The sequence below is a fragment of the Mastigoproctus giganteus genome, chromosome 3 (assembly GCF_048544385.1).
Source record: "Mastigoproctus giganteus isolate SK-2022 chromosome 3, ASM4854438v1, whole genome shotgun sequence".
Taxonomy (NCBI): domain Eukaryota; kingdom Metazoa; phylum Arthropoda; class Arachnida; order Uropygi; family Thelyphonidae; genus Mastigoproctus; species Mastigoproctus giganteus.
In genome coordinates, this window is record NC_143577.1 from 161035591 (window position 1) to 161062494 (window position 26904).

Consider the following 26904-nt stretch of genomic DNA (forward strand, 5'->3'; position numbering starts at 1 on the left):
ACAATCTATAGGCACACAAGGAATTTTTTAAGGGTGGGGATGCCAGAAGTGTATCAAATTGTAGCAGGGTGTCGATAACAAATACCTACCCCCCCCCCACGTTAGGTCTTTATTATTTTTTACTACCTGCTGTGTTACCACATAGTGAATACATTAATCTGTAATTACTGCTACCCATTTGCAGCAATTTGCATTTATCAACGTTAAATTTCAATTGCCACTTCTCATCCCAATGACCTAATTTTTCAAATCTTGTTGCAGGAATATACCCTAATTACTTTCATAAACCACCCTGTCAAACTTTGTATCATTAGCATTAGTAGAGGAATATGATGCAAGAAAGCAAGCATATGCAGCATCAGCCAGAAAAAAAAAAAAACTTCCACTTCACCCCTCCATTCATTCAAAATACCTGTCCAGCTGAGCCTTAAAATTATTTAGGCTATCAACTTCGACAACAAGGGATGGAAGTCTGTTTCATCAACCAACTATCTGCTTGCTAAAGACAAATTTCCGGACATCTATACTACATCTGTCTTTCCTCAATTTGAATTTATGCCCTCTCAGGTGATTATTCTGAGCAAGAGGCAGAATCCCATCAGCACTGAGCATGCTCAAACCATTCAAGGCTTTATACTCCTCTATCAGATCACCTCGCCAGTGCCTAGTCTCCAGACACTGTAATTTGCAAAACTTAAGCCTTTCTTCGTAAGAGCAACCCTTTGTTCCATTCACCAATCTTGTTGCCCTTCTCTGTACTTGTTCCAGCATCTCTACATACTTCTTGAAATGATGCCTCCAGACCTGTATACAGTACTCAAGGTGTGGCCTGACCATTGCCTTATACAAGGGAATAATCATCTCCTTATCCCTGCTAGAAAAATTACTGTATATCATTGATAAGACACCATGTGCTACTCTTGCAGCCCGTCTGCACTGCTCAGAGAACTTCATATCTGCCTGCACAATTACCCCCAGGTCCTTTTCATTCTCTACCACTGTCAGTGTAGTACCACAGAGTTGATACGTTTGCTCTGGGGTTGCTGTTTCCCATATGTAGTACTTTACATTTGTCAATGTTAAACTTCATTTGCCACCTCTCAGCCCATCTGCTCAACCTTTCCAGATCCTGTTGCAGCAGCACCATAGCATCAGTAGTGTCCTTAACAAGCCTGCCAACTTTTGTATCGTCTGCAGACTTTGACATTAAGCTTGATATACCATCATCAATATTATTTGTAAATACAGGAAACAATAATGGACCCAACACCGAACCCTGAGGGACTCCACTAATAACATTAGTCCACGATGAGCAGTGTCCATTGATTACCACTCTCTGTCTTCTCCCCCTCAACCACCCCTTTATCCATAGCAGCAATTTGCCTCCAATGCCACACTGCTCCAATTTGTGCAGCAGTCTTCCATGTGCAACAGTATCAAAAGCCTTTCTAAGATCAAAGTATATAATATCAAAGTTATTCCCTGCATCCAGTTCTTTTATCTATGACTGCATCATAGTATCCAATCAAATTGGCAAGGCAAGACTTCCCCTTAACAAAACCATGCTGTGTCCGAGCTATAACTGAAGTCTTGTCTAGATGATCCTGCAGTGTTTCTTTAACCAGTGCCTCCATTAATTTTCCTGGAACAGAAGTTAAACTCACAGGTCTATAATTACTTGTGTCAGCCTTTAATCCTCCTTTGTGAATTGGGGTCACAATTGCCTCCAGTCTATGGAAGATGTGCAAATGTGACCTTTATCCAAGGAAGATCTCATAATTATGGCTAAGGGTTTGCTTACTTCCTTTGCTGCCTCCTTTAATATAACTGGATAGATCCCATCCACCCCAGGTGCCTTTCTTGTGTTTATCTTCAACAATTTCTCCTCCACTTTACTCTCAGTTATTACAAGATTATCTAGCTTACTGCCAGAGTTGAATACACCTCTGGCATTCCCTTCGCTGAATAACTCCTCATGTGTGAATGTCGATGCAAAGTATTCATTTAGTTTGTTAGCTACCTGTGCAGGATCATCAACAGTTGAACCATCGATATCATCTGCAAACTTAGACATTAAGCCTGATATGCTTTCATTAATAAATATTGAAAACAACAATGGACCTATCGCTGAACCCTGGGGGGGGGACTCCAATAATAACGTGTCTGTACAAGTGGTTTATTCACACAATTTTACAGTGCTTATGTCACTCCAAACTGATTCAACATTGCACTGGCCACCCATTTCTACTGGATGCACTGTCTGTGATTTTATGTGCTTCCTAACTAAGAGCATAACCCCTCCTGTAATGTCCTGTCCGTTCACATTGTACTACCCATATTCAAATTCTGAATCCCTTATATTTGAAAAACCCCATTGTCTCTCATAACCCCATAATTTCTGTATTTGATGACTTGAATAGTACATCAAATTTATTTACTCTGCTCCTAACTGTAGTGTACATGCAAGTATATATATGTGACTCTTTTAACTCTTAGTAATCCTAACACAGCTTGTGGATTTGTTTGTTCCATGAGGGCCCCCCTTCAGGCCTTGAAATCCCCAACACTTGCTTTCCAGGCTGCTGCATGTTTTAGTAGGAGGAGTGCAAGAATCACTTTCACCTGTGCCTGTAACTATTGTTAATCTAATTAGTCTGTGCATCTCACCAGGCTAAAAGTTTTTCCATACACTTAACACTGCCTTGATTATATCAGTAAATATTCTTACACCCCCTTCTATTTAAGTGTGTCCCATCCTTGTAGAAACAACCTCTCCTCTTAACACACACAACAGACCACACTGAGATTACGTAACCAAGACTTCAGATTCATCAGATTTAATTACTATTGACAAATGTTATTATTATTATTAGCCATATGGTGCAAGAAAGCTTGAAGCTTATGCTGCACCAGCCAAAAAAAAAAAAAATTCCCGAGTTACCCTGAGAGAGAGAAGTAGAAAGAAATCACCAAGAAAGAGAAGAATAATGATATCCAGCTCAGGACACTGGGTTTGCCAAGCCCATACTCGCCAGATGTGAGCTCCTTGGGCTTGCTGTTCTATTGCTGCTTACAAAATGTTATGTGGTGAAAGTTCTAAAAGTGTTTGGTAAATGAGAGATCATTTAGATTGCTAAATCATTTTCAGGAGCTTTAAGATATCTAGAGAATATCTACCAGCATCTGAAAATTAATGTTACTAATACATCAAATAAGTATATATAATGTTTTTTTTTTTTTAAATTTTTGTAATATGGTTATGCATAATAAGCAGAAACATATATGAGTACATGTCTGAAATTATTGCACTTAAACAGTTTTTTAAACTGGAATAGGAAGTGATTAAAGAGATTGATGTTTCTATTTTGTCTAAAATGTGTTTTTGCAATTTTTCTCAGAATTAAGATTTAATTCTGAGAATTAAATCTTTGTTTGAGAATTAAATCTTTGTTTTTTTTGAAAATAAAAGAAGGCATGCAAGTGTGCACATGCACACACACACACAACACATTTTAAAATTTTTTAATTTTTTGCTAAAACTGGAAAAGTACATATGATGATTACTTCAGTCCATTAAGAAAAGATGAAATATTCCACTTCTTAATTAAGCAGAATTCAAAAACCCAAAACATTCATAAATTAAAAAGAAATTTAGGTATCTGTCGGGTGATCTGCCTCCATTTTTGCAATATTTTTGTGCCACAAGTACTGGGATAATGAATCCACCTCTTTGAGCAGATAATCTTGTTCGTGAAATGCAATTAGGCAGTTCCATGCCCTTTCTCTATGTAAATGAAGCATTATAAAAACTTATGGCTCTGAGATGAAATAAATGTCCACCCTGCACAATCTGCTGCAGTTTACAACTTTCATGAATGCCCATCTGAGAACTTAATTTTGCTGATTCTAAGGCTATTGCAGAATTTGCCATTTTCTAAACACAGCTGGGAAGCAGATAGTGCCAGATAATGCATTGCTGGATTTTGGAGAATTTACTGCATATGTTATTCAGATTGATTCAGATATGTTGTTCAGAAGCAGCATTTCATGACCTATTTAATCAAGGTGTGTGTGAAAAATTTCCTCTTTCATTAAAAATTACTCTTTGGTTAGACAAAGCAATTGCACTGCCTTATTATATACAGTTTATAATATTTTTAAATTATTTTTAATTAAACAGAATCCCAAATTAAAAGAAATTTTATTCTAATATATTCATAAATGCATTCTAGGGGATAAGACCAGCTCCTGGGTATCCAAGTCAACCTGATCACACAGAAAAATTAACTCTATGGAAACTTATGCAAGTTGAGAAATATGCTGGCATTACTCTCACAGAATCCCTTGCCATGATTCCTGCAGCATCTGTATGTGGATTATATTTTGCCTGTCCTAAAGCTACTTACTTTGCCACTCATAAGATTACTCGGGAACAGGTATTCAGATAATTTTTTTCATATCTAAGCTTCATTTTATGGTAACTAGTTATTCTTGAAAATCTACAAACACATGTATTTTTCATCAGAAGTAGTGAATTTTTCTAAGCAAAATTAAATTTTAGATTTATTAATTCATTAAATATTTATTTATTTAAATACACTTAATATAACTTTCCAAATGAATACAACTTGAAATAGCATTTTGCATACTATTCAAAAATAGTACTACATTCCTTAAGATTCACATCTTCCTTTATCTAAAACATAAAGGAAGATATGAGTGAAATTGGCATAAGCAATGTAATTAAAATTGTCATAAGCAGATGCCTTTACCTTGAACCAGAACTAAGTGCATCCAGTTGACATGGATGGATGGATGGATGGTGCAAATATTGAGTCAGTTTGGTGTGAAATAAACACTGAGAAAAGGAAAATGAGAGTAGGAGTGTGCTATAGGCCTAATAACTTTAATGAATACAACAAACAATTATACAAAGAAATAGAGTGGGCCAGTAAATCAGAGTGTCTTATAATTGGGGAATTTAAATTCCCAGATATTGATGGAACTTGTGGATTGATCACTCGCACACTAGCAAGGCTTTTGTGGATCTACTGGATGACTGTTTTCTACAGAAACATGTTAGAGAGCCAACAAGAGGGAGTACCACTCTTGATCTGATTATCAGCAGTGATTATTCATGCATTAAGAATTTACAGATAAAGGAACAACTAGGAGACAGTGAGACATGTGTACTGATGTGGGATTTACTTAAAGATGTAACTACCATTAGGGATAAAGGGAAAGGTTTTTGTTTTCGTAAAGGTGACTACAGTGGTCTCAGGCAGTTTTTGAATTCTATACAGTGGGATAAACCGATGATGTTAAAAACAGTGAATTCTAAATGGGAGTCCTTCAGAGAATTAATCTTGGAAGCTACTAGGCTTTTCATACCAACTAAGAAATACTGTTCATGATTTAGGCCTAAATGGATGTCAGATGAATTAATGAAGCTCGTGGCAGAGAAGAAAAATGTGTGGATGCATATAAATTAGCAGATGACACAGAAGCCTATTGCAGATATAAGGTAGTCTGTAATCAAGTCACAGAGGAGGTTAGGCAAGCAAAGGCTGATTACAAGAAATCCTTGGCAAAGGATGAAAGAAAAACAACAAAGACTTCACTTATATAAACTCTAGAAGGAAGGGGATGAATCAGATTGGTCCACTTGATGTTGGTGGTTCGACTGTTGATGATCCTGCTCAGATAGCTGACAAACTGAATGAGTACTTTGCATCTACATTCACACATGAGGAATTCTGTAAGAAAGGGGAGGACAGAAGTTTACTAAACTCTAACAGGGAGCTAAATGATTTTGTAATAACGGAGAGCAAAGGGCAGAAGAAATTGTTGAAATTAAACATAACAAAGGCACCTGGGGTAGATGGAATCTATATAGTTATATTGAAGCAGGCAACAAAGGAAATAAGCAAACCCTTAGCCATAATTATGAGAGCTTCCTTGGACTCAGGGGGAGGTACCCATAGACTAGAGATGTGCAAATGTATCTCCAATTCACATAGGGAGTTCAAAGGGTGATGCAAATAATTATAGACCCGTTAGTTTAACTTCTGTTCTGGGTAAAATAATGGAGTCACTGGTTAAAGAAGTGATGCAGGATCACTCAGACAAGACTGCAGTAATAGTTCAGACACGGCACGGGTTTGTTAGGGGAAGTTTTATTTGACCAGTTTGATTGGATAATACGATGTGGTCACAAAGGAAATGGATGCAAAAAATAATTTTGATAACATATACAGTCGAACCTCTCTTTAACGAACTTCCATATAGCAAAATTTTCTATGTAGCAACTTTTTCGATTTCCCCTTGGTCCGTTTCTACATAACGAAGAAAATTTCCGTATAACGAACTGATTTTGACAGATCTGGGTATCCATGTTCGTGCCTCTGGCCTTTAGGCAATAAAGCTGATGCTGTAGAAAGCACAAATTAAGAGCTAAAAGGAGCATCAATCCCTTTAGCTTTTAATAGCTAAAGGCTTTAATGCCACAAATTAAGAGCTAAAACATTTTACAGTTTAATGGTGCCTGTAAAACCCTGCAGGAGGAACTGGCCAACCATCCCGCAGGATAGAAAAAGATTGAAAGTTTGGGAGAGGCCTTTGCCCAGCAGTGGGGTCAACAATGGCTAAAAAGAAGTAAAACCTATACAACTTATACACTACTATGCCAAGAAGTCCCGCTGGTCAGCTGTCCACAGTCATTGGCAAAGATTAAGGCATATTCCTGATACGGGCATTGGCTCAGGTCAACCTATTTTCTATCATAAGCATCCTATTAGAGAATTAGGAGAGACTGATTTTTACTTTATCTCGGAAATTCATCTGCTGTTTCAAAGAAATGAGTCATCCACACTTTCACTAAATTTCACCTGCTTCTGTTTACATGGTAACTACAAGTGGTCCCTAATTTCAGCTTTGTTGTTTTAACTACTGTGCAAGTAACCTTACAGTGTCTAAGAGGAAATCCTTGAGTGTAGTGTGAAAAAGTGGAAGTGCTTAATAGTGTAGATCACGGCATTAAAAAAAGAGAAATCGCTTTAAAATTTGATGTCACTGCCAGTAGTGTGTCAACCATTCTGAAAATCCCTGTTTTGATTCTCAAACTGTTTTAGGAAACGTGACCCAGTTGGAAGTGTGCAAAATTATGCCTTTGGAAAGATGTAGATGAATCAGTTTTTAAGTGGATGAAGTTGATTCGAGACCAAAATATGCCGATATCAGGGCTATTAATAAAAGAAAAGGCTATGGAGTATGCATCTTTTCCGGGGCACAAAACATTCCAAGCCATTTCTGGTTGGCTGGACAAATTTAAAGAGCATCATGGCTTGCTCGAAAAAGTTATTTCTGATGAAAATGGAGTTGCAATCGAAGAAGACTATACCCATTGGAAAAGAACAGTTTTGAAAAAAATTATGGAGGACTACGAGTCCAAAGACATATTCAACTTTGATGAAACATGTCTATTTTTTAAATGTTTGCCGAACAAGACACTGACTTTTAAAGGTGATAAATGCTTAGGTGGTAAAAATAGTAAGGAGAGAATTACACTCTTGGTTGCAAATATAGCTGGTAATAAAAAATTGAAGCTTTTGGTAATAGGCAAAAGTAAATAACCCCGATGTTTCAAAAGCGTAAAGTCGCTAGAGTTGGACTAAAACTACAACAAAAACCTTTAATGACAAGCGAAATTTTTGAGCAGTGGATTTTAAATTTTGATAGAAAGATGATGAAAGAAAACAGAAAAATTGCGTTGATGGTCGACAGCTGCCCTGCCCACCTTCACTCGGAAATTTCAAAACTTACAAGTGTGAAGCTTGTTTTCTTCCTTCTGAATAATTCGTCTTAACTGCAGCCAATGGACCAAGGCATTATCAAGAATTTGAAAATGTACTACTGAAGGCACATACTGAAAAAAATTATACTGAGAATAGAAACCAACCAACCTATAGATTCTGTTATAGATTTGTGGATATGCATATCAGAGTTGGTGAAAGTGTGGAGTCAAGATGTGACAGAAACAACAATTAAGAATTGTTTTGCAAAAGCAGGTTTTGCTAAAATGTTAATTAACAATGATGAGAGGGACTACTACAGTATATTGAGCAATCTTGGGAATTACTCCAAGCAAGAGGTTTGCTCAGTGGAGAAATTGTTCTTGACGAATTTTTAGGAATTGATAATAAGCTGAACATCTGAGTGACTCCAACATTTTGGAGTATATTTAAAGAACTAGTGACAATATCGATGATGAGTTTAATGAAATTGAGGGCCATATTAAACCTTTGAAACATTTGTTTAAAATTTAAAGTTTAAACAAATGCAAACATTTTTTATGAACACATTTCAGTAGAACAGAAATTCTGTTCTACTGAACGCATTTCTGTACTTGGATTTCAGGTAAGCTTTTGATACTGTTGTATATGGCTGTACAAATTGGAGTGGTGTGGCATTAAGGGCAAGTTGCTGCAATGGATAAAGCGATGGTTGAGTGGGAGATGGTAATAAATGGACACTGCTTTACATGGACTAATGGTATTAGTGGAGCCCCCAGGGTTCGGTGCTGGGCCCATTGTTATTTTGTATATTTATCAGTGATATAGATGAAGGTATATCAGGCCTAATGTCCAAGTTTGTAGATGATACAAAGGTTGGCAGGGTTATTAGTGATAATAAAGACAATATGGTACTGTCTTTACTGCAACAGGAACTAGAAAAGTTAGGTAGTGGGCTGAGAAATGGCAACTGACGTTTAATATTGACAAATGCAAAGTACTGCATATGGGTAGCAGTAACCCAAGAGAAATGTACCAACTGTGTGGTACTACACTCAGGGAGGTGGAGAATGAAAAAGACCTGGGAGTAATTGTGTAGTCGGATATGAAGTTCTCTGAGCAGTGCAGACATGGTCAGCACAATTTGGTGATTGTGCTGGCCATGGCAGTCATCCAATATCTTCAGTTTCAAGATATTCCTCCACTACTTGAGCTCTATGTGCAATGGCATTGCAGTGCATGAAAAGAAAATCTGGACCAACTGCACCCCTAAAAAGTCACACATATAGTTTGAGGATCTGTTCTCAGTATATCAGAAACATGAAGAGGGGTGCAACTGTTTATCATTATTCCGCCCCACACAAGAATACCACCTCCACTATAAGTTACCCTTTCTCTGATGTTGGAAGGATGGTACCTCATTTCTTGTTGTCTCCAGAATGAAATAATGTCTAGAATCTGTTTGTAGGATAAAACGGGACTCATCAGACAACAGAACTGTACCCCATTTGTCAGAACTCCAAGTCATTGGCATTGGCTCAGGTCAACCTATTTTCTATCATAAGCATCCTATTAGAGAATTAGGAGAGACTGATTTTTACTTTATCTCGGAAATTCATCTGCTGTTTCAAAGAAATGAGTCATCCACACTTTCACTAAATTTCACCTGCTTCTGTTTACATGGTAACTACAAGTGGTCCCTAATTTCAGCTTTGTTGTTTTAACTACTGTGCAAGTAACCTTGCACCCCTTAATGGGATACAAATCACTGGCTTTTTTGCATAGAGTTCACTTGAATTGATCCTTCTTGAACTAGTCCAGTTCAAAATGTTTTCAATGCAGCATGTTACTGCAACAGCACATTGAATAAATTGGTGAAGGTGGGGGTTTACCATTCATCAAAAGAAGCCTGGAAGGATGCAAGATTGTGTGATCATATAATTCCACAATGATGCAACAAGCCCCATATGCAGCCCAGCAAGCTTAACAATGGTTCTAGAAGTATGGGAAGTCTCATCTCTGTATCCCTTGAACAGCAGTTATTGGGGATACAGTTTGGGAATTTAATATGATATTATTGCAGCCATTATGATCTGGTTACAGCTACTTTATTGGGGTTTTCTTTGTAAAAGGCTTTGATGCATTGATTTGTTCCTTTGATAAGTATGACATGTTAAGTATCTTTGATTAAAACAAAAAACAATGTTATGAAGCTTATAATATTTCCAGAATTTGTGTCTCTGTGATAATATATGCTGAGTCACAGTGTCCCTGTGACCTTACTTTGGAAACATCCATCATATGATGCTTTTATGTTACCTAAACATGTTAACTTACATTTCCAAAAAAATTAAGGGTGATTCATGGTTTTCATAAAGGTGTGCATTTTTAATATCAGAAATTCTATTTTGTATGTTATCATTGTAAGAGTAGAGGCTTTCTGATTTTCCCAAGATGTCACGGGATCCAGCAGTAATCTCGACCATATATTCAATCATGACAAACAGGGCTCTCTGACATCCATCACCATATCTAAACACCAAACCTTGGCAGCCTTGAACTGAACCCCGTCCTCTACAGCTGTGGGTGCTGATGGAATACCACAGGTCATGCTGAGATGCCTGGGAACATATATCATCCAGCCCTTGTAACCAACTTCAATGCAATGCTGACCAGATGCATCTTTCCCCATCAATGGAATGTCTACCACATTCAAAAATAAGAATGCCATCATTGGAAAAGCACTTCAGACCCATCTCCAATTTCTCATGTCTCTTGAAACTACTAGAAAGGACCCTCTTTCCAAATCTAATAACTCACATACTTCCAGATGCTCCACCACAAATTCATTCTTCATTATCAAATAGGTCCACCATTACCAATTTCCTTGCCACCATCCACAGCATCCTTACCATATTTGAGAGAAAAGAAGACCTCCTCATAACCTACCTCCACATCGAAGAAGCTTTTGACGCCGTTCAAGTACCTGCCTTCAACTACTTCCTCTCATCACTCCTTCTAAACCATACTATCATACTCCATTATTAAAAAAAAAACCCATACCAAGCAAATATCTACAGGAGTACCACAAGGGGGAGTCCTCTCTGGCCTCCTCTTCACTGCCATTATCTCCCCTTTTATAAGGCAGAGACCAGATGTATTGTCTTATGCAGATGATTTAAAAATACTGACCACCATCCAAGCAAATGCAGACCTAGGATCATCAAATCTAGGATCACAGAAGAAATTAATTCTTCCAATTGGATAAAGGTCAGGGAATGACCACCACATATCCCCGGAGCAATATGTGGTGGTCTAACGTGTTAGAGAATGTTTCCCCCACACAGAAGCTCTGTGTGGGAGAAAACCCTGCTATTATGTTGGATGTAATTTTTCAACATTTCCACTCTTTATGAATCCCCGCTGTTGACTCGCTAGTCAAAAAAAAAAAAAAAAAAAAATTATTGAGAAATCCCTGTATTTTATTTTGTTGGGAAATCCAGCCCATGCTACGTTCTGTGCTATTGAACTTGTGGAAAAATCTAGATTTCAAAGTTTTATCACTATTTGATAGAACACCAGGCCATCCAAAAGATTTAAGTCATCCAAACATTGAAGTTATGTTCCTACCACCCACCACAGTGGTACTAGGTTAATACAACTTCTTTCATTCAGCCATTAGATCAAGGCCCCGAGTGCCAAGCGATAGTTCCCAAGCGATCTTTCTAGTGCGATTTTCTAGCGTTTTTCCTAGGGCAAGTACTAGTGCTTTCATAAATTCTCCAACGCTCGCAACGTTACTGCTGACCGCTAGCAACGTCACTGCTACAATGCTAGCAACGTCACTGCTACAATGCTAGCAACGTCACTGCTACAATGCTAGCAACGTACTGCTCTCCTCTCCTCTTGTGCTGATCGCTTGGTCACTGCTCCTGCCTCCACGTGGCGGCAGAATCCATCTCTGGAGCCCACAGGCGGCAAAGTTGTTAACTCTGTCTCAGAACATTAGTCCAATCGTCCGAAGAGACTTCGGACGGAAAAACAGATTTCAGATCTGCCAGCATTTCTCATAATGCACTCATTGTCCACACAACCTGTCGGCAAGCTATCACCTTTTCTGATACAGAAATGTTTAGAATCGGTTGTTGGATCCCCTAAAATGGTGAAGCGTCTCCAATCAGGAGACCTTTTAATTGAAGCAGCAAAAACATCTCATTCAGAAAAATTGTTAAATTTAACAACATTCAACAATATTCCAGTGTCAGTTACGCCCCATAACACCCTGAACACGTCTAAAGGCGTTATCAGTGAATGGGACCTATTAACTGTTTCTGAAGAAGAAATAGTACAAGAGCTTAGCGAACAAAAGGTGACAAATGCATGGATTATAATGACCAAAAAAGATGGAAACCTACTACCAACTAGGCCATTATTTTGACGTTCAGCACTCCAAATCTTCCATCTTCTGTCAAAGCTGGTTATTTAAACTGCAAGATTCGACCTTAAATCCCGAATCCCATTCGCTGCTTTAAGTGCCAGAAGTACGGCCATGCACAGATGCATGCAGAGGTGATGCTGTGTGTCCTATTTGTAGCTCAAAGGAGCATTCCCAAGGAGAGTGTACAGCTTCCACTCCTACTTGCCCAAACTGTAAAGGAAGCCATCCTGCATTTTCTAAAGCATGTGATCTCTGGAAAACAGGAAAAAAAAATCCAGAAATATAAAGTGGAGCATAAAGTCACATATCCTGAAGCAAGAAAGCAAGTGCTGTTAACCATGCCTAGCAGATCATATGCATCAGTAACCAGAAGTAGCCGCTCAATTGCAACACAAACAGATGTCTCCATAGAGCCAAGCAGTTCTTTTTTCACCTGGGCCAAAACTGCACTGCTAACATCCAAAAAGAAACTTACAGTCAATGAGACTAACAATACACCAATTAGTATCCCAACTGATGCTATCTCATCATTGCCCGAAACAGCAAAATCAGCAAATGTTGAAGACCAAGAAAAAGGGAAACAATGCAATAGGAAAATGGAAATTGATATTCAACCAGAGGATGAAGAGTCAGTTTTAGAATTATATGCTAATGATACCATAGAAACAGGACGCCCAACCTTTTCAAAGAATGAAAAATCAAAACAAAGCAGACTGAAGCCTTCTCAGAAAAAACAGTCAGATCAATCTTATTCAATCAAATCCAAACAATGAATAACTTCATACAATGGAATTGTAGAGGATTACGTAGTAATTTTGATGACCTGAGTGATTTACTTTTTCAAACAAATGCAGTAGGTGTATGCTTACAGGAAACATTTCTATCACCAAAAGTCTCTCTCAGATTCAAAAATTACACCATGTTTAGACGAGACAGAGATTCTGATGGTCCTGCCCGTGGGGGCGTAGCTGTTCTTGTAAAATCTACTATACCGTCAAGACATCTCCAGCTACAAACCTCCTTAGAAGTTGTTGCAGTTCGGATGGCATTGGGAATATCATTAACGCTTGCATCCATTTATATCTCGCCCAATTATCCTTACTCCCCGGCTGAACTTGACAATCTAATCGCACAACTGCCGCCTCCTGTCTGCTTATTCAGTGATTTCAACGGCCACCATCCATTGTGGGGATCTTCCACCATGGAGAGGAGAGGCCAATTAATTGAATCATTCCTGGATAACCATAATCTGACTCTGCTGAATTCTGGCTCTCCAACTTATATACAGGTACTACCTCAGCCATAGACTTGTCCATCTGTTCAGCATCTCTTTTTGCAAGCATAAAATGGTTAGTGTTGAATGATCCATTCCACAGTGACCATTTTCCTATTATCAATTCAATTGAAACCCAGGCTGTGTCATGTCCAAAAGGCCGTACTTGGAATTTTTATAAAGCAGACTGGGTAAACTACTCAGCTTGTGTCCTTCTCGACACTCAATATGTTCAACATCAACATATTGATGATGTAACTGACCACATTACCAGCCAAATCCTATATGCAGTAGAAATTTCCATCCCAAAATCAGACCAATGCAAACATGTACACAAAAACCAGTGGTGGAATACGGATTGCTCTAAAGCAAAAGTAGAAAAAAACCGTGCTTGGAACCGGTTCTGCAAATGCCCAACTACTGCCAACCTAATTTTATACAAAAAAACTCAGAGCAAAAGCAAGGCAAATTAGGAAGAAAGCAAAACGTGACTCCTGGATAAGCTTTGCATCAACTATTAACAAAAATACTGACACTCGAATTATATGGAAAAAAATACAAGCTCTCAATGGAAAATTTCCTCCGCAGCAGTCCCCAATAATACAATGGAATGGGCAGGACCTATCCTCTTCTACTGACATTGCAAATGCTTTAGCAGAATCTTTCTATAACATTTCCGCCTCCTCTTCTTATGTCACCTCCTTTCAACGCATTAAATCTGTTGAGGAACGTCATAAATTTAATTTTTCAACTAGACTCTCACTTCCGTATAATCAACCGTTTTCTATAGCTGAACTCAAAGAATCCTTGAGCAAATCTCCAAATAGTGCAGCAGGACCAGATGGCATTCACTACAGTATGCTGAAGAATCTATGTGAAGCCGATCTCTACATACTATTTCTCTTTTATAACCGGATCTTCTCAGAAAATACATATCCTCTCTCATGGCGTCATTTGTGCTATTCTAAAACCAAGTAAAGATCCTTCCATAGTTGAGAATTACAGACCAATATTACAAGCTGTTTGGGCAAAATCTTTGAAAGGATGGTGCATAAGAGGCTCATGTGGGTGCTAGACTCCCAAAACGTTCTTTCCGATCACCAATATGGCTTCCGTAAAAACAGATCTACCCTAGATTTACTACTCAAAATTGAATCTAACATACGTAACGCTTTTGCCATGAGACAACATCTGGTGATGGTGAACCTAGATATTCAGAAAGCATTTGATACCACTTGGCGTCATGGTATTATTAAAGATATACATCAGTTGGGGCTGAGAGGCTACCTTCCACAATTCATCCAGAACTTTTTAAGGTTACGCACCTTTCAAGTCCGATACCAAAACATGCTATCAGCAACTCACATTCAAGAAGAGGGTGTTCCTCAGGGTTCCATACTGAGTGCTACCCTATTTGCTATTCGGGTCAACCACATATTGGGAGAACTTCCAAAATCCATACAAATATACATGTATGCAGATGACCTCACCATATCCTGCCAGTCACAAAGTATGAATACTGTTGAAAGACAGTTACAAATTGCTCTTTCCAGAATAGAATCGTGGACCTTACGTAATGGATACCGCCTAGCTGAGCAGAAATCCACCACTACTCATTTTTGCAAATTACGGTCACTGCATCCCGATCCTGAGCTAAAGATCAATAACATTTCAATTCCTCTTGTTCACACTGTCCGTGTTCTTGGCCTCGTACTTGATAAGAAACTTTCAAGCACATGTAGCTTATCTTAGAACTATCTGCTTGAAAAAGTTGAATATTCTCCGGTGTGTGTCATCTATGTCATGGGGTGCTGATCGACATACCCTGATCCATCTTTATCGAGCCCTCATCAGATCCCGCTTAGACTATGGCTCTCCAGTGTATGACTCTGCGAGAAGAACTACTTTAGAGCGATTAAACACGATCCAGCACAGTGCGCTGAGAGTTTCTCTAGGGGCTTTCAGAACCTCCCCTGTTCAGAGCCTTTATATCGAAGCTCATGAGCCACCTTTACATCTTCGGAGGAAAACATTACTTTTGATGTTTGCCGCAAAAATTTGCAGTCTTCCCTCCCACCCTATTGGAAATATCTGTATAATACCGAATGGGAGTCATTTTACAACAGTAAGCCAAATGAAAACCGACCTGCTGCACTTAGACTTAAAGAACTCACTCAAGCATGGAATATAGACATCAGCAATATATTTCAGGACATGACACCTCCTGATCCGCCTTGGAAAAATATTTCTGTTAATTACGACAACTATTTTCAACAGTGGGGTAAGAACGCCTTGTCCCCATCCAATATCGCACAGTTACATGAAACTCACTCTTCTAACTCAGAGGCCTGTAAAATCTATACAGATGGATCAAAACCTGAGACCCAAGTAGGTGCTGCAGCAATCTTCCCTTCATTCACCATTTCTGTTTCATTACCAACAGAATGCAGTATCTATACTGCTGAGCTCTGTGCTATTAATTTAGCTCTTAATCGGATAACTGAATTTTTAATTACGACCACTTTAATATACACCGACTCACTCAGTGCTGTCACTGCTATAATAAGTGGTAACAACTCTTCTCACCCTGTAATAAAACAGATTCGTTCTAAGCTATTTGCCTGTAAGGAATTAAACCAAACTGTGACATTCTGCTGGATCCCAGGACATTCTGGAATAGCTGGCAATGAAAGAGCGGATCATGCAGCCAAACAACCAGAAACCACCATTTTGCAGAATTTTCAAGTTCCATATACAGATTACAAACACATTATCCGTAAAGCATGTTATAACAGTTGGTCATTAATCTGGCAAGGTTATCCAGGAAATAAACTCTACCAAATAAAACCGGAACCAAAGCTATGGCAATCCAGCTTCAGAAAAAACAGGCGAGATGAAATAATTTTAGGAAGGCTAAGGATTGGACATACTCACCTCACTCACCTATATCTATTAACTAATGACAGCGCTCCACAATGTACATTCTGTCAAGTACAACTGACCATTCGCCATTTGTTAGTGGACTGTCCCTACTTTCAAAATATCTGCTTAAACACCTTTAAATCAATAGCTAATACACAGTCATCAATAAATTTATTACAGATTCTGGGTGATGATTCTAATGAAAAAGAACTATTTATTTTCCTAAATCGTATAGGAATATATCATAAAATATAGTTATATTCACTATTAGAAAGACACAATACGGCCCTAGCAGCCTATATGTCGTTAAACACTACAACAACAACAACAACAACCATTTGATCAAGGCATTATATCCACCTTTAAAACTCATTACATAAGAAAATCGGTACAATGCATTTTGGAAAAAATTGATTCCGAATCTGTTGAAGTAATGGAGGCATGGAAACATTTCTCAGTTGTGGACTGTATCAGAATCATAGCTTTTTCGCTGAAAGAAGTAAAACCGGCAACGTTAAATGCGTATGGAAAAATGTTTGGCCAGAGCCAGTTCATTCAGGAAATATGGTCGAACTGGCAGAAAAAACAATTGGAGCAATAGTAGAACTTGCTACGTCAGTAGGAGGGGAAGTTTTGATGATATGACTACTGAAGCCGTTGTGGATAGCACAGTTGACAGAATCACCCTCCTCCCCGCACCGGATGGAAAAGACCTGAGTTCGAATCCCGTCGATGATGGGAGAAATTTTTATGGATTTTTTTTACAACGTGGTTGAGTTAGTTGGGCTCAGGCGAGGGTAGCATGGTTTTTTCTCCTGGAAACTTGAGTTTTTCGTCCAGCACAACAGAAAATCGACCTCAGGACACATGCAATTTAGAGACAGTGTACACAGAGTAACATGGCCTTATTCGCCGATGCTCATAAAAAATAAAAAAAAGATATGATTACTGAAGACATTCAAGAATTACTGGTAGAAAGAGAGACTGGCGAAGCAGATTTGGTGGAAATGGCATCGGAGATAAAACCAAATCAATTCAGAGGATGATAGCACAGATGAAAATTCTAAACTTCTAAATTTTACATTAAAAAGCATATGGGAAGGCATAAAGTTAGCCAAGCAATTAGAATCTTATTTTTTGAATGCAGATTCTTGAATGAAAGGAGCTTCAAAAATGCTTAGTTCTATACAATGAAATTTACAAAGATTTATCAAGCAAAAACAAACAAACCCAGATTAATGATTCTTTAAATAGAGCAGAAGATACACAAAATCTAGAATGGTGTAGTTTTGTTAAAGAAATAAGTATTTTGTTTGTTAGTTTTTGGAACGTAATCCCCTTTCTGTACTTTTTCTTAGTCCTGTATAACATGGTTTCGCACAACACGACATTTTATAGGAACCTAACTATACGAGGGTTACTTGTATAACTATTTTGCTATGATTTATGATACTTTTTCCAAAGTTAAATGAGTTATAGAGAACATATAATATTTTTTTACACTTGTATTACAAACTTGAATTAGATGTATATATCCCTTTATTTTAACATTAAACATTGGTACATCTTTTGGTGTAGGTGTGATACAGACTTTTTATGGTGATTTTCGGAATCAGCGTGTTTATTTCCTCGAGAATCACATATTTTCACTGTATGAGAAAAAATATTTTTTGTTGGCTAGTGTTATTAAACAGATAATTAAAAATATACAAAGCTTAAATTTATTTTTACATTATATTTCAGGTTGTGGATTATGCTAAAAGGAAAGGCATGTCCCTTGCTGAAGTTGAAAGGTGGTTGTCACCTGTACTAGCATATGATTCCCTGTATGGGAGCTAAAAGGTTGCTTCTAAACTTAAGTAAATCTTTTGGAAAAGCAAACACTTCAATACTACTGTATTGTAACATTACATAGACTTTAAACAGCTCATTTAAAATAATTTATTCTTGAAATTATGTAATTTTACAAATGCAGCTATTTTTTTTTTTTTTTTTACTAGTATATGATTATTATGAATGTAGTTCACTGTGACTGTGTGTTACAATATAGTCATATTTAAAGGAACCAGGATGGAAGTAGTCAACTCTAACTTTTATAACTCTGTGTTAAAAAAAATTGTATTTCCTGGTTTATAAAGCATATATTATGCCCACATGCCAGTGTATCATCTGTTTCACCCACTAGTCAATTAGTTTATTGTCTATGATTCCCACATATCACTCAGTTGCATACTCATATTTACTGTTATGATTAATATAAAACGGAGCTATGATGTTGAGTATGTTCTACATTATATTTCAATATTTGTACAAAAATAAGAGAAATTTACCTCAATATGATATGTAGAGCACTTCCGTATGACACTCTCCAGCAATATAAAATTAGCACAAAATGATTACAGTAATAAAATCAATTAACAAACAATTAAATATAAAAAAAATTAATTATTTTCCTTCCTCAAAATTTATATTAAACTTTTTTATATTTTTTTAATTGTTTGTTAATTGATTTTATTACTATTATCATTTTGCATTCATTTTATATTTGTTTTAATTGCTGGAGAGTGTCATACAGAAGTGTTCTATGCATCACATTGAGGTAAATTTCTGTTATTTTTCTACAAATTGACATTCAATGCTAATTTCATGTGCCCCACCCATTAAATTCAACAACTAAGTTAGAGGAGTTTACAATTAATTATGCCAACAAATAAAATCACTGCCATCTTTAGCAAACTGCTTTATTATAATTATTTTCTGGTTTTTATTTGATTCACATCATTATGAATTTTATAAATGATTATGCCAATGACACATCAATCAACACTTGCAGTTGTTACTAGGGCCCCTAGAAATCCCAATTCTCACTGCTGGTAGCAGGTAGCTACATGGCTTTAATGCAATGCTTCTTCTAGAAGGCAAAATGGATATATTCTAACCATTATTACTGGACATATTAACAATTAAAATAGTTATTAGAGTATGTTGCCATTGTGATGACAACATACTCTAATATATAGTTTTTATGACACTGCTGATACGTATTCATGTTAAATTTATATCACTCTTCTTTGGATACAACTATTTTGCACATTAAATGCATTTGTAATTTTATAGCCTCTTAAATAATAATAATTGGACAAAAGTGTAAAATACTGTAATGCACACATTGAAAAGTTCCGTAACTTTTTTATTTATTTTAATTACAGTTTTCATTTATTATTTCTTCTGGACAAGTTATTTCTGAGTGTTTCTGGGATATTTTTTTTGTGGGTATTTTTTATGAATTTTTTTTTAAGTATGAATATCAAATGTACAGGGTGTCCACAAACCTCCTTAATAAAATTAAAATGTTATTGTATGAATTGGGTACATAATAAAAATCTGCAACCACAAAACTGTAATCAGGGAGAAATTAGCAATAAAATTCCATCTTCTTGGTTTTGTTGTCAATCAATGGCTTCTGTAACTTGTATGATTGTATCCTCAAACGGAGGTTACAACTGGTCTTGTGTCAGTAAATTATATCAGTATCAGTAATGGCCACACGGTGCAAGGAAGCCTATGGCTTCCTTGCACCAGCCAAAAAAAAATAAAAAATAATAATAAAATAAAATAATAAGAATAAAAACAAATTAATAATAAGAAAATTTTACAAATATAATAATAATAAGAAAATTAAAAAAATAATAATAAGAAGAAAATTAAAAAAATAATAATAATTAATAAGAGAAAAGGAAATGGACAACCTATGCATTTCCCTCCTCCCTTAGATAATTATCCAGCTGATCTTTGAATTTCCCCAAACTGTCAGCCTCTTAACACCCATGAAGGTAACTTATTCTAGTAATTTAGCTGGTAAAAATAAAACTTCCTGCAATCCAGTCTAAATAACACCCCCCCCCCCCCCGTAACATGATATTATGGCCCCTTGTTCTAGAATTATTTATAACTGTGAAAATTTCATCCTCATTCATTTTACTTATACTTTTCAGAGCCTTAAACGCCTCAATCAAGTCTCCTCTAAGGTGCCTCGTTTCCAAGCTCTGCAACTCACATATTCAAAGTCTTTCCTCTTGTGGATGCCCTTTTGCTGATCTCACCAGGTGAGTTAGCATTAATGGAGACATACGATGCAGGAAAGCAAGCTTATGCAGCATCAAAAAAAAAATAAATAAATAAATAACCCTCCCATTTCACCCCTCCATCCATTCATGTTCAGCTCAGCCTTAAATTTATTTAGTCTATTAGCTTCCACAACAAAGGATGGAAGCCTGTTCCACCAATCAACTATCTGCTGGCTAAAGGCAAATTTCCACACCTCTATTCTACAACTGTCTTTCCTCAATTTGAAACTGTCCCCTGAGGTTCTTAGTCTGAGCAAGAGGAAGAATCCCATTAGCATTCAGCTTGCTCAACCCATTCAAGGCTTTATACACCTCAATCGGATCACCTCACAGGTGCTGCAATTTGCAGAACTTAAGCCTTTCTTGGTAAGAGCACCCCTTTGTTCCCCTCACCAATCTTGTTGTCCAAAGAGTTACCCATCTTTGGACCCCTTCAAGAAGCACAATGTCTTTCTTTAGGTGCGGGTTCCATACTTGAACACAGTATTCCAAGTGGGGTCTAACAATACCCTTATATAATGGGATTATGCCATCCTTATCTCTACTAGTAACTGTTCGATAAATCATCGATAGGACACCATATGTCCTCCTTGCAACCAGTCTACAATGCTCGAAGAACTTCATATCTGACTGTATCATAATACCCAAGTCCCTTTACTCCGCTACTGGCTTTAGTTCAACTCCGCCAAGTGTATAAGTTATTTTGGGATTACTCTTCCCCAGGTAATCCCAAAATACACTTTGCTGTATTAAAACATAACTGCCATTTTTCTGAACATCACTGAAGTCTGTCTAGGTCATTCTGAAGCTCCGCTTAGCAGCAATCATTAACCACTCTACCAAACTTTACATCATCTGCAAATTTAGACATCATGCCCTCTATCCCTTCATCGATGTCATTTATGAAAATCAAAAACAACAGTGGTCCTATTAATGATCCTTGGGGAACCCCACTTCTTATGTCAACCCAATCAGAGGAATAATCATTTATTACAACCCTGTGCTTCCTGTTCTGAAGCCATCATTCAGCTATCCATCTAAAGATTTTCCCTGTGATTCCAACCTGTTCCAGCTTATAAAGTAACCGCTCATGTGGGACTGAGTCAAATGCCTTGCTGAAATCCAAATAAACAATGTCGAAATTATTCTGTAAGTCCAGCTCTTGAGTGACCCTGTCAAAATAGCTAACCAGATTAGTTAAACATTTTTCCTAAATTTACAAAACCATGCTGAGTATCCTTCAGAATTCCATTTCTATCTAAGTGATTGTGAATTCCACCCTTGATCATAGTCTCCATGATTTTCCCTTCTACTGTTTAATTGGGAAATTTCAGGCTGGTTAGACTAACCGGCCTGAAATTTCCCACTTCACTCTTAGAACTACCCTTATGTACTGGAGATACATTGGCACTTTTCCAACGCAATAGAATCACTCCCAAGTCCAGTGATTCTCTCATAATTAAGCCTCAATGGTTCAATGCACTCACTTGATGCCTCCTTTAAGATTAAAGGGTAAATGCTGTCAACACCAGGAGCCTTACTGACCTGTAGGCTCGAAAGTTTTTTCATTAAATAAACAAATTATTAATAACATTTTTTTTCAACTTCACTCCCATAATTTCTCATTGACGTGAAGGATTTTTCTTCTGTAAATATGGATGCAAAGTAACTGTTGAGTTCATTTGCAACTTCAGCTGGGGTATCTGATACTATCCCATATCCATTACATAAGGGTCCAATCTGGTTTGTCCTTTTCTTTGCATTTATTTATATGAAGGATTCCTTATCCCCCGCCCTCTTTGCCAGTGATTTCTTATAATCTGCCTTTGCCAGCCTAATCTTTTTCATTGGCATTATTACAGATCAATTTGTAGCTGTTAGAGGCTTCAGTACTTTTTATTGCTCTGTGACTTTTCCATGCTGTCTTTTTCTGCTCAAGTAATCTGGCAACTTCATTATTCATCCAATTTGGATGAATAATGAAGTTGCCAGAAATTAAAACGGAAAAAACGAAAAAATCGGCAACTTACCGGTACATTAAAGTAAAATATAAATAAATAATTAAATAATCAATTTAACACAATTCAAAAACAATTAAAATTCAAATTAACGCAATTAAAAGAATCTAACGAAAATATTCAAAACGATTTTCGATTTTCGAATATTTTCGTTAGATTCTTTTAATTGCGTTAATTCGAATTTTAATTGTTTTTGAATTGTGTTAAATTGATTATTTAATTATTTATTTATATTTTACTTTAATTATTTATATTTTACTTTAATGTACCGGTAAGTTGCCGATTTTTTCGTTTTTTCCGTTTTAATTTCTGGAGGGTATCATACGGAAGTGTTCCACGTACTATATTGAGGTAAACTCCTCTTATTAATTTACTAATATTATTATCAACGTAGAACATATTGAGTATTACAGCTCTGATTCATACTATCTACCCAGTTAATAGAGGCCATGTAGCGTCTTAAGCTGTCGTAATTTCCTTTCCTGAAATTATAACCCATTCCTTTGCCTTTAAGTACTGCTATTGGTTCCTGTACTGTCATCCCTATTATGTCATCTGGGTCATGGGTGATGATGAGGTCTAGAGTATTCTTTTCCCTAGTACTTTCCCCTGACATGTTGATTCAAATAGCAATTATCTAGTTGATTTAAAAATTTTGTCCCCCATGTGGAGTTTCCTTCCCATTTGCTCCAATCAATTAGAGGCAAATTAAAATCACCCATAATAAGACATTCACGCTTACTTGCCCTTTGCATGGAGAGGCTCTCATCATAATTTTCACAATCACCTCGCCTGTAGATTACTCCCACTCTCATTATACCTTTGCTTCCAACTATCTCACACCATACAGATTCTACACTAGCATGCGAAACATCTTAATCCGAGAAAGCTTTCGTCGCACTCAGGCTGCTTTTGATAAGAATCATGATCCCACCATCCCTTCTATCTTCCCTATCCTTCCTAAATACATTATACATACCATACTGAAACTCACCATCCCCTATCACCGGGTGGCACCACGTTTCTGTAAGCCCTATTATATCAGTGTTACTTGTCCTCACCAGCAGTTCGAACTCACTCATTTTATTGTGACACTTCTGACATTACTGTATAAACAATTAAGACTTAGTGTTCTTGTATAGCTAACTATCCTGACCACCCCTCAAAGTTATTTAAGCTCGCTTCCCTGGCATTTGCTACCCTCTCATTTGAAACGTTTCTGCTCCCAGAACATCTTGCTAATAAGTTCTGTTGTGGTAACAAACAACTCTTGAGGTATGTGCAAGCGTTAATTTGACCAATGCTATCAGATAACACATATCTATATTATCCTTGTCCCCCCCCCAAACTAGCAGTTTCCCTGAACCTTTAAGGTATCCTCAATAATACTGATAAAAACTCTTGCACCATCTTTGTTTAAATGTATCCTGTCTCTACAAAACAGATTCCTTCTACCTATAAGTGTGGGCCAAGCTGATAGAAATTTCTCCCCAAAAACCTTGCAGAGTCCTTCAAGTCTTGAGTTAATCCACAAGGCTTTCAGCATATAATCCCTCCTGTCATGCCTATTTTCTTCAGCATGGTCTTGTATTTGTCTAACAAATCATCAGATTGTGTATGCTTAATGTCATTAGTCCCCACATGAATAATAATATTCTATTTTCTCCCCCTTAAAATCTGACAGTCCGTTGGTGACATCATTAACATTTGCTCCTGGCAGACATGCCCTGGTTCTAATTCACCTATCCTTATTACAAAAAATATTTCCCATTTCCTTAATAGAGTCTCCTAATAACACTAAGTCCTTTTGAACCAGAGTAATTTGCACTTGGTTATTTTGCTCTGGGGCCAGGAATCGGGAGTGCATCACTTGGTAAGTTGCTAGAGTCTTGAGTCGCCGACGAGCCCCCAGTTCCATTATTCTCAAAGGGCAAGCACCCGTTTTTTCAGTGACTCAAATTGTTCTAGCAATGTACCAAATTGTAACTTAAGATCGGTGCACTCCTTACAGCGATGACAAAGAAAAGAATCTCCAAGTGAGCTAGGATTATCCACTAGGTCGACCTTGGAATACATGCCGCAGTTTCTGCAAAGGTTAAAATCATGACTCACCGGGAAATCGCCATCGGCTATTTCCGTATGAGTCATGGTACTCTCTGATGAAGTGTTCAAGGCAGATCTTTTAATAACCATTAATAACCAAAAATTTACTAATTAATAAAAGAAACTGTCAAAAATTTATATTTATAATATAAAAAAAAAAATCACAACTATTACAGGAAAAAAAACTTATTAAAATAAACTTTACAATGTATTAAATAAACTTTGAAATCCTGCTCTACTTCACTAATCCTGCTTTAATCCCCTCTTATCTATACTTCTTTAATGTCGCTACGAAGAGCTGTAATAGGCACATCTACTCGCCAAGAATGCATATTATATGATTGTATCCTCAAACGGAGGATACAACTGGTCTTGTGTCAGTCTTGACATATTAAGCTCATGATTGGCATGTATGATACTGCATTTCCCTGTGGTTTCAAAAAACTTCCTCGCACCATCTCCACTCTGTCCTCACTGCTTTTGTTTGGCTACACATCTGCCAAGATGACTGCACAAACAGGCAGCCTTTATGAATTTTTTGTACCATTGCACAACTAGATTTACTTGGTGGCTTCTTTTTAAACGAGGTTCGAAATTTATGCTTAACATAAAACTGCAGCTCATTAAACTAAAGTATGCACTGTGCCTTCTCAGAGTTGTTAAATTCTGACTATAATTACAGTTTTGTGATTATGCTGCCATGTACTATAAAGCACACTTCTGTAGTCGGTGAATAAAAAGTTGAAGGTATTTTGTATCACCTGGAAGTGGTATCAGATTTGTATCGTGTACCCCATTTCACAGTAATGTTTTAATTTTGTAAATTACGTTTGTGGATATGGTGTATTTGTGGATGCAGAAATCCTCCTGGGCTACTGGTCACAATTATGCAGTCCATTGGTAGAGGAGTTTTTTGTTTGTTTATTTTAAATTTTGGAGAAACAGCATTTCTCAGTTTGTTAAATGATGTGCAGCAGTGGAAATGCATCAGACAGCTCAGGTAAGTTGGTAAACATAACCTACCAGCAGGGCTGAGATTATTAATGATATATTCTGCCATCTACTCCACTAATAATCCATGGTCACCACAAGTCTAATTAGTTACTGTAATAACCTTGATTTTCACTTGCCTTCATTTCAAATGCCTGCTGATCAGCGAAAAGGTGCATGTGTATTAGGGTGACCATACGTCCAGGTTTCAAAGGACATGTCCTCTTTTTTAAGGTGTCCTCGCAGATTTTAAAAATTTGTCCTCGTTTGTCCTAGTTTTTCTATTTACAACTCGAGATTTACATTCACTTTAAATTTTTACACCTCTGTATTCATTTAAGCATCACGTATAAGAATCATGTATAAGATTGTGAGTGATACCCAAACAAATTATAGTACATACAGTATGGGTACTTTTCTGTTATATCCACCGTGACTGCTGCGCTATCGTCAGGTTTTCATTAAATATCACAGACCACACGTGCTGTCATATCCACGTCAATGGACAGCGTTATAGCTTACGCGGCCGCCAATAGATAGCGCAGAAGTTACAGTGGCTATAACAGAAAAGTGGCACAATACGCACTATCGCAGCAAAAACATCGATAATATCAAAGTATCGTTTTATGTTTTTGTCCATGGCAAGTAGTTGCTACTGTTTTTCAAAAGAAAGCAATGTATGGTATGCAGTATTGCTGCAAAAACATGGGAAAAAGGAAGTGCATAGTAACTAATGAAATGCTTCAAGAACATCCTTCATTCAAGAAAGGTAAAACTAAACATGATGTAATCTGTATCATTTGCAATAGTGTTATTTCTGTTGCAAATAAAGGAAAACTTGATTTGAAAGAACATCTGAACACCGAAAAACATAAGCGTAACACTAGATGTGCATCGGCTTCATCAAATGTTTTGGAAAAATTTATTGTACCTAACAAGTATGTTAAACTCATCAGAGTTTCTGAAGGCATGGCAGCATATCATACAGTAATGCATCACCAATCATACCGCTCGCTGGATTGTTGGATTCCGCTAATGAAAAGAATTTTCCTGATTCACATATTTGTCAAAAAATGTTGTGTGGCAGGACTAAGGCTGAGGCAATCATAAATAATATTTTTGGACCACATACAATTGATCTTGTAATGAATGATTTAAAGAACATACCATATATAAGCATTTCAACAGATGCTAGCAATCATGGTTCACTGAAAATATTCCCAATTTTAATTCAGTACTTTGC

The 26904-nt window shown here is 37.1% G+C and overlaps 1 protein-coding gene across 1 annotated transcript in view; it reads left to right on the plus strand.

Annotated features, from left to right (window-relative positions):
* LOC150088367 (methionine synthase-like) overlaps window positions 1-18341 on the plus strand; it is a 668558-nt gene extending 650217 nt beyond the window's left edge. Inside the window, 2 exon segments of the mRNA XM_090370745.1 lie at window positions 4233-4436; window positions 18167-18341. Of these exon segments, the coding sequence (XP_090226871.1) occupies window positions 4233-4436; window positions 18167-18262 (300 nt within the window). The 3' untranslated portion in view covers window positions 18263-18341.
* Window positions 18342-26904: the final 8563 nt, after the last annotated feature.